General features: G+C 37.3%; 1 protein-coding gene across 3 annotated transcripts in view; it reads left to right on the top strand.

Annotated features, from left to right (window-relative positions):
• The window catches only part of ADGRA3 (adhesion G protein-coupled receptor A3), a 55,899-nt gene that overhangs the window by 6,805 nt on the left and 33,310 nt on the right, over positions 1–15,784 (top strand). For all 3 annotated transcript variants that reach the window (XM_034064655.1, XM_034064656.1, XM_005148550.3), the window contains exon 2: positions 10,135–10,206. In XM_034064655.1, the coding sequence (XP_033920546.1) occupies positions 10,135–10,206 (72 nt within the window). The remainder of the gene's footprint in view (positions 1–10,134; positions 10,207–15,784) is intronic.

Raw genomic sequence — 15,784 nt, 5'->3', positions numbered from 1 at the left:
ATGAGTGTAACTGACTTAGCGTGCTATCGGCAAGAATTCTTGGAAGTTCAGCAACTGCACACAAAATCAGTAAAGGTGGGATTAGTGACTGAATGTCAGTAGGAGGTGGATCATATAATGAAATGGTACTGGCATAATACAATCTGGAAAAACTTCTGTTATCCACATAATGTGCTATTTCCATCTGAGGAGATGAACATAAAGGCTTACTTCTGTCAGAAAGTTAGCATTAAGTAGAGTTAGCAAGTTATGCTCAGATTTCTAAAAGTATCCTGTAAGACATCTCGAACAGCTGATTCCAATACCTTGAACTATTTAGGGCAACAGCCTCTGGTGTTAACAGAAACTTAAGGCAGTTAGAATCACAGAATCATAGAATAGTTAGGGTTGGAAAGGACCTTAAGGTCATCTAGTTCCAACCCCCCTGCCATGGGCAGAGACACCTCACTCTAAACCATGTCACCCAAGGCTCTGTCCAAACTGGCCTTGAACACTGCCAGGGATGGAGCATTCACCACCTCCTTGGGCAGCCCATTCCAGTGCCTCACCACCCTAACAGTAAAGAATTTCTTCCTTATATCCAATCAAACCTCCCCTGTTTAAGTTTTAACCCGTTACCTCATGTCTTATCAGTACAATCCCTAATGAATAGTCCCTTACCAGCATCCTTATAGTCCCCCTTCAGATACTGGAAGGCTGCTCTGAGGTCTCCATGCAGCCTTCTCTTCTCCAGGCTGAACAGCCCCAACTTTCTCAGCCTGTCTTCATATGGGAGGTTCTCCAGTCCCCTGATCATCCTCATGGCCCTCCTCTGGACTTGTTCCAACAGTTCCATGTCCTTTTTATGTTGAGGACACCAGAACTGCACAAAGTCCTCCAAGTGAGTTCTCATGAGAGCAGAGTAGAGGGGCAGGATCCCCTCCTTTGACCTGCTGGTCACGCTTTTGATGCAGCCCAGGATGCAGTTGGCTTTCTGGGCTGCAAGCGCACACTGAAGCTGGCTCATGTTCATTTTCTCATCGACCAACACCCCCAAGTCCTTCTCCTCAAGACTGCTCTGAATGTCTTCTCCAAGAGAGAAGAGAGAGTTCTCAGAATTGTATGTTGTTAGGCTCATTAAGGTTTCCATAGATTGCAGTGAGCTGGCCTTACAGCTGTGTGCTGGAGAAGGGAGGTCCCCTTCTACCCTCTCTTGCTTCTGACACAGGGATGATGAGAAGCAAGGGCAGGGGAGAGGAGGTCTCTTCCTCTGAGTGAAAGTTACATCTGCATCCAGCTGCCTGTAGAACTTTAGCCTGAACTGGAGGTGTAAACTGGTGTGTTTGTACCTTCACCTCCCAGTTTCTCACGGTGTGGGTGGCTTCCCACCTCCCCCCCCAGTTGCTGCTGTACTAGTATTTCTCTGGCTCCATGCCTAGTCAGTTCAGGGTGCTAAACTATCCAAAACCAGTTTACATCTATAGGATTAGGATTTAAATTTTTGTAAAAATATCTCTGTGTGCCAGCAGCTAACAGGAAGAGGTTGCTAACGTGTCTAGACAAAGCACTTTCTAGAGAACACGTATACCTGACAGGGAATGTAAATAAATATGCGACTGGGTGTGACAGCCTATGCTATAATTAATACTTCTGCGATATGACAAATAAAATGTATTGGCTGTAACAGCTTGTTAGGAGAGTCTGGCTAGGCATCTATGTGAGCAGAATGTTCTGTGAAGCAAGTTACTCTCTTTCATGTATGTATGGAGGGGTGGGGTAAACTTGCACTTAAGGGTGAGACAATGAGAATCCTAAACAGTGTATGTATGGTAGATAAGCTCCTGGACAAAATCAGAAAAAGAAAGCCTACAGAGGATGGAAGCAAGGATAGGTAGCCTAGAAAGAATACAGAGAAATTGTCAGAGCAACTAGGGATAGGGTTAGAAAAACTAAAGCCCTGATAGAGTTAAATCTGACCAGAGATTCAAGGGCAATAAGAAAAGATTCTACTGATACATTGGTGATAAAAGGAAGGTTAAGGAAAATGTGGGCCTTCTCTGGAAGGAAATGGGAGAGCTGGTTACCTAGGATGTGGAAAAGACTGATGTACTTGACAACTTTTGCCTCAGTCTTCAATGGCAAGTGCTCCAGGCACACTGCCCAAGTTGCAGAAGGCAAAGGAAGGGACGAGGAGAGTGAAGAAACACCTGTTGTGGGAGAAGATCAGGTGTATCTAAGGAACCTGAAGAGTGCATAAGGACCTGATGAGATGCATCCACAGGTTCTGGGGAAACTGGAGGATGAAGTGGCTAAGCCACTATCCATCGTATCTGAGCAGTCATGGCAGTCCGTGAAGTTCCCACTGACTGGAAAAGGAGAAGCATAATGCCCATTTTAAAAAATAGAATGAAGGAAGACCCAGGGACCTATAGGCTAGTCAGTCTTATGGTGGTGCCAGGCAAGATAATGTAGCAAATCCTTCTGGAAACTACGCTGAGGTACAGGGACAATAAAGGGGTTATGGGGTGCAGCCAACATAGCTCCACAAGGGCAAATTGTGCCTGACAAACTTGATAACCTTCTATGATGGGGCTACAGCATTAGTGAATGAAGGAAGAGCCACTGACATCATCTGTCCAGGCTTGTGTGAAGCTTTTGACTCTGTCTCACATGACATCCTTGTTTCTACACTGGAGAGACACAGATTTGATGGATGGACCACTCAGTAGATAAAGAATTGGCTGCAGGACTCATTCAGAGAGTTGTGGTGAACAGTTTGATATCAAATGGAGACTGGTGATGAATGGTGTTCTTCAAAGTTTGATACTGAGACTGGTGCTGCTTAACATCTTTGTTGGCAACATGGACAAGTGGGATTGAACCTTGACAAGTTTGCCAATGATACCAAGCTGTGTGGTGTTATCAATATGCAGGAGGGAAGGGATGCCATCTAGAGGGACCTTGACACACTTGAAAGTTAGGTCAACGCAACCTCATGAAGTTCAAAAAAGCAAAGTGGGTTGGGGCAATCCCAAGTACAAATACAGATTAGGCAGAGAAGTGATCCAGAGCAGCCCTGAGGAGAAAGATTTGGGGTGTTGGTTGATGAGAAACAGAACAGATGTTGACCGCAACTCTTTCAGTGAGACCAGCTAGCCAGCAGTAGGTGCTCACAGCCCAGAAAGCCAGCAGTACGCTGGACTGCATCAAAAAGAGTGTGATCAGGTTGAGGAAGGAGATTCTCCCCCTCTACTCTGCTCTCATGAGACCCCACCTGGACTACTGTATCCAACTGTGGGGCTCCAACACAAGAGGGACTTGAGCCTGTTGGAGCAAGCTGTAGCAAGTTCAGAGGGCCACGAAGATGCTTGTAGGGCTGGAGTACCTTTCCTATGAGTAGGGGGTGAGAGAGCTCGTGTTGTTCAGCCTGGAGAGGAGAAGGCTCTGGGGAGACCTTAGAGCAGCATAACAGTATCTAAATGTGGCCTACAAGAAAGCTGGAGGAGGAACATTTTACAAGAACATGTAGTGACAAGACAAGGGGGAATGGCTTTAATACGAAAGAGGGGAGATTTAGATAAAATATTAGAAAGATGTTCTTTACTGTGAGGGGGGTGTGACACTGGTACAGGTTGCCCCAGGAAGTTGTGGAACTGGAAGTGTTCAAGGCCAGGTTGGATGGGGCTTGAAGCAGCCTAGCTTAGTGGAAGGTGTCCCTGCCTATGTCTGGGAGGTTGAAACTAGGTGATCTTTAAGGTCCCTTCCAACCCAAACTATTCTATGATTCTCTGAACTCAGGAGGGAGCAGAAGGAAGGGGAGTAAGTGAAGAGTGTTACTACAGAAGAAGGTCATCGTCTTCTCTTAAACTTACATATATTTAAGGTAGAGAGAGCTTTAATGAAGCTTCATAGAATGTAATGTTTTTTGTTAGCTTTAGAAACAGCACCTCAGCATTACTCTTAGAAGAAATTGGGTGATTGAATGTTCAGGAATCATGTAGGAATAAAAAAAAAAGTCCACCATTGCATGATATAAAGTTAGGACACTCCCAGCTACAAATGGAGTGGTATAAATAGATACAGTTTTAATTCTGTGATTTTGCTATATCTGAATGTTTTAGTTTACAGTCTTAGTATTGTTTACGATGCGTAATAATGAAATAGTACAGGAAACCTTTTATGTGTTCCAAACTACTTTTCAAATGTTTCATTGCTAAGCTTCCTCAATTATAATGCTTTTGTTAAATTGGAAAATACTGTCTCCTTTTGTTAGAGGCTCAGGAAAGGTTCGTATTTTTTATATGTAGCTTGTGGAGTGTTTTCATTTTAGGGTTACTTGTATGCAAGTCCTGTTCATGTTCTGTGCAGTCTATTATTTATGTTTCTTTCCCTTTGACACAAGTAACTCACTAGAAGTCGAAATACTTAACTGTTGAAAAATATTGATTTTATATCCTCGCTAAATCACAGCTTCTACAAGATAAACTTTGAAAAATGTGTTTCTTTTTGCATGTTCACAGCTTTCAGCAGAAAGCATTTTTCTTGGTTGTACAGATGGTTATTTTAGTCCAGTTTTTGTTGGTGGATGCTTTCCCAGTCCTTAGAATATACAACCATCATCATGTAATGATTTGATTTATTTTCTTTTTCCTGGATCTCTATTTGAGTGTTTTAAAATGTGTTCTGGAAGTTCCTTCAGCATTCAGCTAAAAGTTACTCGTCTCCCAGGCTGTGTACAGCCTTCTTGGTGGCCATTTCAACTATTTTGTGATAGTATTAATGGAGGTGTATTTTAGTAGTATCCTATGAAGGGATTAATTTGTGAACTCGCAGATGCATTCTAAATTCCTGTCTAGTTGACTGCTGCTTTAGTGAATCAAAACTGTTTTATTGAATAAAACCTTTTTTCCCTTAGTTTGTTTCACTTTAATGATAAAACAAATCAAGCCTTGATTATTTTTCTTGCTGCTGTATCAAAAAGAATGTTTATATCACCTTTAGTATGTGTTGCTAAAACTCATTCTTGTACAAAGGACAAACTTTAAGTTGCACTGTGTAGTTATGTTTTGCATGCTAGAAACTGGACATCAATAGCTAAAGGTCTTGCCAGTAAGTTAAGAGACAGAGTTAAGTTTGTTTGCAGAGTTTTGCCAAATTCTTCTGCCACTTTATGAAGCAAAATGGAAACAGGGCTTTTGAATCCAACAAAGGATCACTATTAACAAAGGGTCTCTTAATAAAGGCTATTCAACAAAGGAACATTTCAGCAATGTTCTTGGAATGGATGAAAAGCTGGGATGGTATTTGGTTTGTTGGTTTGCTTGGAGTTCTTCTTGGGGGGGGGAGGGTTGACATTTTTTTTTTTTCTGAGGTACACTGTTTTACCTCAGTCTTTAAAACCATTGTGCTTGATCAAAGGAGAGTTTGTTGCTTGTTTGTGTTACTTTAAGGTGGCTTGAGATATTAATAATGCTTTCTAGCACCTACTTTTTAGCTGCCTTTTCTTAGAAGTTTTTTAATTCCTGTGGCTGTATGTTTGCATGTGGTTGTTCCATATTTTATTTGCAGTTATGTAAAGGTTGGGCAAGCAAAATGCATTTATTCCAAGCAGGTATTGTTGCTCATTTAAAAGAGGGGTTGCGGGGTGTGGTGGAAATCTGCTCTAGAGCTTGTAAGACATATGGAGCAACAGTGACACTGGGCTACGGAAACCCCTTTGTGAAATCTCCAAGTGCATAGCTTAGGTTACAGCCACTTGTTAAAGAAGGGTTGAACAGGGTGAGGATGAAGTGAAGATCTGTTGCTCTCTATGGTTTCCCTTTAAATTTCTTAATGATGGAAGAGCTTGTGTATTTTCAGAATTACTTGCTTCTTAGGAAAAATTATAGTCTTAAACTAGTAACTTAGAATTATTACTGATCACAGATAATTTCCTGTGTCTAAGTGGTACATAGCAGTCCATCAGTTCACTGTACATTAATGTACAGAAATTGTGAAAGTGACTATAAAACATTTACTTTGAGGTGAATGCTTCATTATATTTTGTCATCTTATGCCACACCCCTTAACATTTCAAATAATGTATAGACTAAATATATTAATAGCAAGTTTTAAACTGCATTTTTTTTAAAGATTGCACTTACTACATTTTTAAGTGTGATGAAATGTCTTAGGTTATATGGAGTGTTGTAAAATCTACCATTTATTGTGCTAAACCTTTATGGTTGAGCAACTAACAGCCTCTGCAGTGAAAATACTAAATCAGGCTGACTATAATTTGTACATCACACTCCAGAGAGAAATTTACCTGGTGCACAGATATTCAAAGGCTTCTACTTTAGGCCTATTATTTTATAGTCAATGTCAGAAAAATAATTTTTTTTATAGAACTGTAATTTTTATTTAGTTTAAACTTAGTTCTGTCAGTTATAGCTGCTTTTGATGTAGTTTCTGTTCTGTTTTGAATAGCTCTTTTTTCCTAGAAAAATACAGATAAAATCAATAAATGTTAAGATGAAGTCAGTTACAACTAAAATACAAATAACTTCTGTGCTACTAAAGATGGTAGTGTGCACGCTTGCTTCTGTTGACTTGGATGTTTTGTGAACCTCCTATTTTTCTTATTGTATCCATAAGTCTGAAATTGGTCTTTTTTCATGCCGTTGCTGTTATGCTTTATGTTCAGTATGCATTAACTGTTAATAAAGGGTTTTATACATGTCTTAATTTTTTTATATGTTATTATTTTTCTTCCTGCTGATGTTTCTGAAACCAGGGAGGGTGTTGAAATAAGGATGTACTTTGCTCTCAATAGATTTGATTTGCAGAATGAATCCTGACCTACCATTTCTGTAATAATACTTACTATATAGGTTAAAACCTTTTTGAGTAGAAGTGAAAGTAGTTTCAAAGATTTCAGGATGTGTGATTGTAATGCTTTGGTTAAATTTTACTAGGTTTGCAGGCATTCCAAGTTGTAGATTATTACTGTTATGCTTACCAAACTTGAAGTCTTGCAAATATATATTCTGTTTCTGTTAATGTTGAGCCTTCCTTGATGCAGAGTTTCCTTGAAATACATGTAGATTTATAAAGAGTACCTGGGCTTCCTGGATTTGTACATCTGCTTTTAAAAAATACTCTGTTTCATTTGTTTGGTCATCTAGGTTATTACAGCTGCAGCCAAGGGGCAGTTTGCCTTCTTTTCTTCCTATAAGGTAGCTTAATGTATTTGACTATACTGTATTTTCACAAGAGCATATTTTCTTTGTTGACACTCCAGTGAATGTTACAGGCATTATAGGCACATACAACAAATTCTCAGTATACTTTTTAAGTATTTTTTTTTCTCATCCTTTCTATCATTCTTGTGATCAGCCTTCACCTGGGATTAGCCAACTGTGTAACATACTATGATGATCACACTTTTACAGTTGACACAAATTGACCTCTTGAAAGATGCCTTGGGTAACTGTGTAGTTTAACATTCGTTGCTTACACAGCAGTGGGCACTAGGGATGACTAGAGATGAGCTGCAGAAATACATGGTATGACTGTAAGGTAAAGAGAAGGAATGGGTTCTCTCCTTTTAGCATCAGAACTATTACTGTGGTTGAAAGTTTTTTCAAAGAATTTTCAAACTTCTGTCTGTCAGACTTGAAATGGAAAGATTTTCAAATAATTTGTTCAGCTCTCTTGATTCTGTGTGTGTAAAATTGAGAAAGATTGATGCAAAATCAGAGCTTTGAGACCAAAAAAAGCCTGCCCTATGTTCATCTAAGCGACAGAGACTTGAGGCAATCTTTGAGAAACCTGGGCATGAAAACTACTTAGCTTAATACATGGTTGTATCAAAATGGTGCTGTTTTCATAGACTGGTATTTCTGTATTTTAGTTCTACCTTATTCGTGTGCTTTCAAGTACTAATCCTTGTCATTAGGTAATAAATTTTATGTATTGGATGAAAGAGTGTTGTGTGTTTATAGTTAATGGCTTTTTTTAAAGGATATCTGAAAGATGTAGTAGGCTGGAAAGCAATCTCCTAGTGGCAGTTTTAAGTGCCTGAAAATGTAATTGGTGTAAGTGAAGAAGTGCATGAACATGATGGATCTGTAAGATGTGTTTGTCAGAGGACTTGTCTGAAATTGAAGTGACTGTAGCAGAAGTTGTGGAACAATCTGACAGAGTGAATAAATTTCCAGGACATGACGGTGTGCATGGGAGAGCTTTTGGGAGAAATCAAGGATGAAGAAGTCAGGTGGTGAATGTCTGAAGTCTTGCTTAGAATGAAACTGATTTCTGAGGACTGGCGGGATGGCAAATGCGCATGTTCATAAGTACATCAGGAGTTTAGGAGAAATGTGTTTCTGAGTCTGATGTTTATATTGAACAAATCAGTAGAATTTATAATAAATTTGCAGTTTACAATAAATATACTTTACACCTAGACAAAGAGAAGGAGATGTACTCTGGAATATTAACATCTCCTGTAATGCGAAGCTCTTCCCCACAAACTTTGAGTTTTTCAGAATCTGCAAACAGGGATGATCCAGTTGATATAATGGGACAGATGCTTTTCTAAAAGCTGTCTCTCTGTCCCTTTCCAAAGGATTTGATGAAAATGGTGTGTCAGCCTGAAATGGAAAATCACTGTATGAACAGCTAACTTGCCGGGGAATAAGAAGCGGATGTAGAAGTAAATGGTTAGCCTTCTCAGTGGAATGGAGTTTGAGAGATCTGAAACACACAACATATTTCTTCATAATGTGTATAACATTGTGAGTGTGAGTTGCTTGATATATAATAAAGAAGAGGGTTAAGTGAAGAATTTTGGAAGACATTTATGAAACTAATAATTGGGCTGTAAAGTGGCAGAAGCAGTACAGTGAAAATTGTATCGGGAATGATGACAGTTCTGTCTTCATATATACGATGATGGGCACTGAGCTGACCAGAAATCTTCAATTCTTAGTACAAGTGGTGAAGAGATATTAGGTATTAAAATTTGCTAGGAAAACAGGAGGAAACAGAACATCATTATCCCATTATGCAGATTTGTGACTTGTCTGTTAAAGACTGACTGAGTTCTGGTGGTCTTACCTCAGAATTTTTTTAGCATAATCAGGCTGGAAAGCTCAGGAATTACTATGGTGCCACAAAATTACTTTTGTGTGAAGAGTAATTAAGTAAAATATGAATCTTCCATCTGGCAAGAGACCATCTAGGTTTCTGCATAATTACACACAAAAGAGGGGGTAGGTAGGGATTGATTACTGCTTGTTTCAATGTAAGAAATGCAGAGCATCAAATGAAGATAGCAGGAGCTGTGCTCAAAATGTACTGAGATGAAGCACACTTTATGAAGCAGAGCTTTGTACTGTGAGACTTCATTGTGGATGCTAAAATTTTGTGATTCAGAATGAAAATACACCCTTTTTTTGTGATAGAGAAATGTGAAGGTCCTTCTAAGTAAGGAAGTGCCCAGCTGTACAAGGGGTTTCCTAACTTAAAGGTAATTCGCATCTGCAGACAGCTGTGACTGGAGGTTGACTTGTCTAGATGGGTCTAAGCCACTTGTGTGGAAGGGAATTTGCAGTTGTGTGGTCCTTTTAAGAGAAAAAAATGATACATAAAAGGAGTGCTTGCAGAGCTTTTTTTTCAGATGTTTTAAGAAGACTGTATTGAGAAGAAGGATCAATGTGCTGGGATGATGGCTGGGAAGGGTGGCATGACATGGGAGAAGTGAACTTGTGTATGCGGCTGAGGGTGGCAGCAGAGGAGAAGGGAAGCAGGCAATATGCTACATGGCTTTGAAAATCAAAATGGGTATGAAAGAATGGAATGTTGAATGTGTAGACTGGCTGTTTAGTACCATTATTTATTATGCCAATTCTTGTGTTTTATTATGATAATTTTTTATAAGGGTACTTTCATATGTTAATTATGTAAAGTTGCATGCTACTTGGGGGCACATAACAAAATCCTCATTCACAATCTTTAAGCAGTACTGTTATATACAACTCGGATAATGAGTTAGGCATTGTAGTTTGATGTAAAGGCTGTTAAACAGAAAGATGTACACCAGAAGTGTAAGCTGCAGCAAATAATTTGTTACCAAACTTAAAATATGTTGTTCTTGTCTGGTTTTGTTTACAGGATCCTGAATAATAATAAAATAACAGAGTTGAAGAATGGCTCTTTCTCTGGATTACACCTTCTTGAAAGATTGTAAGCACTTCTTAAGAAGCTATTTTCACTTTAAAAATAAGTGATATACCGTTTGTTTTATTAATAATTTTGCAAACAAAAATATCTTGAGAGATATGTTCTTTATTTTGATGTATTTTCATTTGTGTGTGTTTGAAGAATTAACAGAGATAAGTATTCTCTTCAAGGATGTGAATGTCATGTAACAGCATAAAGGGATAATCTGAGCAGTGGGTGTGATTAGGGCAGTTTCTGTAGGAAGTTCAATGGAATGCTGTACCAACTGGATGTGCTTCATTGTTGTTAGCCTCATAGCATGAAACCTTATGTTGTAAAGAAAACTATAATTTCTTATGAAGTGTGAAACCCTTTGTTGAACAATAGTAAGGGATATTTGCATGGGAAGCAGATGAAGGCTAGATTCATTTGAAGTTGTTGACATTTAACAGTTTTGCTTCTTCATATACTTCATATGCTTCTTCATACACTTCATATACTTCTTCATATACTGAATGCATGGGGGAGGACAATGGGGGCAAATCTGATGGGAGTAACTTTTTGGATATGTTTTGTTTCCTGTTTTCACTTTCCTTTTCAGATGATATATTGCCTATGGCATAAGAAGCATTTTAGCTTCTGTTACAGTCAGCTTTTTTCCAGCTGGTAGAAGGTCAGGATTGGCAGGTTGATCTACCTGGGAGCACGCAGAAACTTTAGAGATAAGGATTTTTCTAGGCCATTTGACTGGGAAAGTCGCCAGCTTCATAATCATCTCACAACATCTAGGAAGCGTTCCAAATGAAATTTGGCTTCAGGGGATTAAAAGTATTTTATTCTTCCTCTAAAACTTGAAGGCTGCAATCCCGCTCACCTGGCCTAAGTAAATCCGAACACTTACACCACTCTGTCCCCCACATGCCAGAAGAAAGATTTGTTTTATGCCTTAGCAGATGAGCTTTATTGTAGAAATAAGCCAGCATGACAGAGAAACAAGGTTATCAGAGCGATGGCATTATAGATCTATACACATTCTTTTGACATCCTTGCTTAGGTAATAAAGGTGTCTGCTGACAGTTATTTGTTATAACTCGTTACAATTTCCAGACAGGAAATACTCGAAACCCTAATTAGTTTGAGGTGATAATTTACGTTTGCTCAATGAATCCAAATCTTAATTTTCCTTAAAATCATAAGCACCTAGCTTTGTTCCATTTAACTCCTGTCATTTGTAAGGTCTTTTAGTTTTTTTTAATATCTTCCCTTTTTATGAATGAAGAGAAAACAATAAGGCAGTTATCATGTTTTGAGCATTTAAAGTGATCTGTGATAGTATTTTAGAGGGTGTGGTGGTTTCATCTGGAGACAACATGCTTAATGTACACTGGTGTGTACAAATGATTCTAATAGATCAGACACCTTCATCATGAAGGAAGGGATAACTAGCATGACACTAATCATTAATGACATTCTCTTCTATTTTTGTGTGTGCATGACTTATTTAAAAACAGTATCTAACCACAGTAAACTGAAACTTTTCTGTTTTAAATCTTGTAACCCTGAACAGAAGCTACTACCGTAATTAAAATAATTTTTCAAATTTACATGGCTAATCCTTAGAAGAAAAATTGAAAGCCATTGTAACTTCTAAATTTTAGCATTGTTAAGCCGATTCAAATTACACTCCTTAATGTACATGGTGGTAACTTGCATGCCTTCAAAACTGCAGTTTTTTGACAGTTACTTGCTTGTTTTTTTTTCTTACTACTCGTACTTCCCCTTGTTTCTTTGAGTGTTTTCTTCCTTTGTATATATGCTCTTTTCCCCACTCTTTAAGAGAGGAAACAGAGATAAAGAAGTTCACTCAGCATTTAAGTAGTAGTTCATTCAGATAGTAGCATTGTCACTTAACAATACTACTTGCTAGGGAAGACATTTTGTATGCATTTAATGCTTGCTTGTTCATTCCTTGTAACATTATACTTGCCAACAAATATTTTTTGCCATTTCTCTGTAATGGTTTTCAGATAGAGTTTAGATGTGTAGATATATTTAACCAAAGCCTTTAAAACAAAATATACTATTATCAGGAGCATATATCAGCATAATAATTGTTTTTAATTGCATTTTAATCAGTATTTGAATCCTCAAATACACATTCACTATTTCATAATTTATGTGTTAACGCACTAAACTTTTTTTTCCTGTTTAGTTCTTAAGCATCTTAATGAAACTGTACATATTTTTAAATGGTATCTGTTATTTTATCAGTTCTTCAAATAAATTTGGGGATATGATATCTGCAGCCCTTTAGGTTTTTGTTTTACTCAAACATGTTATGTTCTGACCTCATCCATTCCTTTCTGACAATTATTCACTGTTACTGTTGCAAGGAAGAAATGGTTTTATTTGTTGCTTGTATGCCAAAAATTATGGGGAAGTACATTAAAAATGCTGCCCCCAAGTAAGAATTTCAAGTCTGTTTGTTAAATTTTGTTTATGTATGTTAATTTATTAAGATGTAAAATTTGGTAATGCATTAGTTTGTAAATGGGGTGATAAGATTACCAAAACAAGAGTTTGTTTTACTGGAGGGTGAAGTGTTCGTTAATTATAGCATAGTCATTTTCTACTATATCAGCATCTACTCTTCTAGGAAAAAATCATGCAAATAACAGTAAGCAGATCAAAGATTTTAACTGCCATAAGTGATAATTAAAGTATCTGTACAAAAATATGTTAAATATTTTAATCTCCATTGGCTTTGTTAATGCTGTGTTTTGCTATGAATTTCCTGCAGTTTAAATGCTGAAATAACTTCTTGCACACCTAAATTATGACAGCTAATATTTCATTTAGTAGATACTTAAATTTATACAGCATTATTCAAACTTCACCAGTTTAGAAGAAAACTGCTGTCTTTCCATCTGGAAGCTAGTCAGTGCTGCTGGTTGATTTTTGCAAGGATAAGGAAGATTATGTATTTGTAAAGTACTGTTTTTAATCATACATGAGGGAGAAGAGAGGAAGAGACAAGCTTGGGATTTAGTAAGGTATTTAAATAGCAGAAGAGGGGTTTGATATTTATTGAACTATAAATAATGCTGAGGGCTTACCAAAGTATTTTTAGGATACACTAATATACCTTTGAAAAGGGAAAATATGCAGTGTGAAAGGAGGGTTATTTGTAGACAGTCTTATTTTTGTCTCTTGTTTTTACAGCACCAGTCTACAGATACATGGATGCTTTCAGTAAAAATAGAAGCATTTAATAGTTTTTCAGAGAGTAATAAATTCTGATTTTAATTCTTTCTGTGATAGTGCAGCAGAGCATGTGAAAAGATAGACCTGAGTTCTCTTAATGATTTATCTGACTCTTTTCTTTTTTAAAGTTGCTAAAAGAGATTGGAAAGTATCAGTATTTCTTCTTTGAATTTTATTGAGCAGAGAAACAGTTCAGGAATATTCATGAAGTTGTTTTCTGCTCTAACTTTAGTTCTGGTTTTGGTCGTGAAAGCTCCCATCTTTTTGTTAGCTGTCTTCTCTCCGGAGAAGACCCAGAGTGTTGGGCTAAGAAAGTACGAACAAAATACTTGCTTTTGCCATCTTCACCTTCTTCTTGGTAATTTCCAAAAGATGAATGGTGCTGGTGGGAAATAGGGTTGTAGTCTCTGGTAAAAAAATCTGTGCTGTGAAATTGAATGCTTTGGAGTATTCTGTACTGTCGGAAGAAATCATTTGAAGGAAGCAAAAAGGTTTTTTTTTTTTTTGGTCTAGGTTTTAGCTTTCGTTTAGTTTGCAGAAATGGCTTGGGCATTTCCTTTTTTTAAAACTTTTTTGCATTACGTCTTGAAGTTTTTGCTTTTGGAGTTTATCAGTGCATGTCACAGGTGGTTTGATGGGGTAAACACAAAACAGCAAAATGAAGTGTTCTAAGTTGCTGTTGAATTTTCTAGATGTGAGGGGGTTTCAGAAGAGTATGTAAGAACTTTTCAGAAAGAGATTATTTTTATAATGATATTTTAATTTCCATTTGGAAAATGTCCAGGTCTCAGAACTGTCTGTTGTGGAGTTGTAATATTACCCTAGCTGAAACACTCTTCTAATGGATTTATTTTGGACAGATTTTTTTATTTGGACAAATTGGTATCTGTGACTGTATCCTGTTGGTTGAGCTTTCCAAAGAAAAATTATTAAAATCCCACTGCTAAAAATGAATAGCTTGTATAAATGTATTTATTTACAAGTGGTAAAACCAATGGAAACTTCAAAGCCAAACACAACTGTCTGAGATTGTCTCCCCCACCTCCCTTATACATGAGAATCCTCTCAATCTGTTGGTTTACCCATGACTGTAATTTCTTCATTTAGAAACTGCCCTAGATCTGAAATCCTGGCAGTTGCACCAGCCTGTGTATCAACAGCTTTCAATGTTTCAGAATTGCTGCCAGACATGTCAGCTCGATGTTAATTTTGTGATCTTTATATTTTATTTCACAGTTTTCATCTGCTAATACATTTTGATAGATTAATACATAGCTAGTGCTTTCTTGTGACTGCTGCTGGGAGGGGGAAAATTCCCCAGAGACTCCCCAACTGTTATAGATGCTGATTGAGAAAATGCTGACAATTTGGGCTTTCAGGATGTTTTTTTAACAATTACTTCAGTACTGTGCTTCATTAGTGCTTTGCTATCTTATTTGAAAATACAGAATACACACTGAGTTTTATAAACACATTTTTTTGGCATTTCTTAAAAGAGAATTTATCCATTCTAGTGTAATTATCCCTCTAGAACTGGTATTAAGGAGGAGACAAAAAGACAAAAAATTACATAAAGAGACTAGGAAGTACTATCAACTAATCTGACAAAATGTATAAACAGTTTGTGGAAATAGTAAAACTCTTGCTTTTAGTTTTAAAATTTCACACTGAAGCAGTGGATTTGAGAAAGGGGTGTATCAGGGTGTATGCTTCGAATTCAAGTAATTAATGGGATGCTCACTGATATAGGCTAGTGGATTTCCAAGACATGTTGTCCAGGTTTTTCTTCCCTGAGTATTTTCCACAGTGAGATTTTGAGTTTAAGTGGGAGTTACATGATTTTAAACTGAAATTTTGAATGTGCAGAATAAATATTATTTTTCTTTGTGTCCCAAACACTGATGGTAAAGAAAAGATTAATAACATTTAGTATTCTGAAATTTGTCATGGTCTTGGTACTGGCTTTATAAGCCTGCAGAAAGAGGCTTAAAAACATGACAGTTCTTAAAAATGTTTATTAGCCACAACATTGAAGTGTGATCCATGTGCCATGACACTGTTTTACCAAGGCTTTTTAATCTGTCTGCAGTAAACGGTATTGTGAAATCTTGGGATGAATTTATGTTTTCACTCATGCATATCTGTGTGATGGTAGGCATAATCTTCTTGTGCTGTTCTCTTTTGGGAAGAATTGTTAATGTTGTGGTAGGTTTAAGAGATGTATTTTCTAACCCCAGCATACTAAAACTTTGACTTTAGTTGGAAGTTACTGATTTTTTTCTTTTCAAATGCAGAACATTCAGATATTACCAAGGAATGATTTCTTTTTTTTTTTTTT

Source organism: Melopsittacus undulatus, chromosome 7 (genome assembly GCF_012275295.1).
Source record: "Melopsittacus undulatus isolate bMelUnd1 chromosome 7, bMelUnd1.mat.Z, whole genome shotgun sequence".
In the NCBI taxonomy this organism is placed as follows: domain Eukaryota; kingdom Metazoa; phylum Chordata; class Aves; order Psittaciformes; family Psittaculidae; genus Melopsittacus; species Melopsittacus undulatus.
The sequence above is the reverse complement of the archived record's forward strand: the minus strand, read 5'-3'. Positions and strand labels throughout refer to the sequence as shown.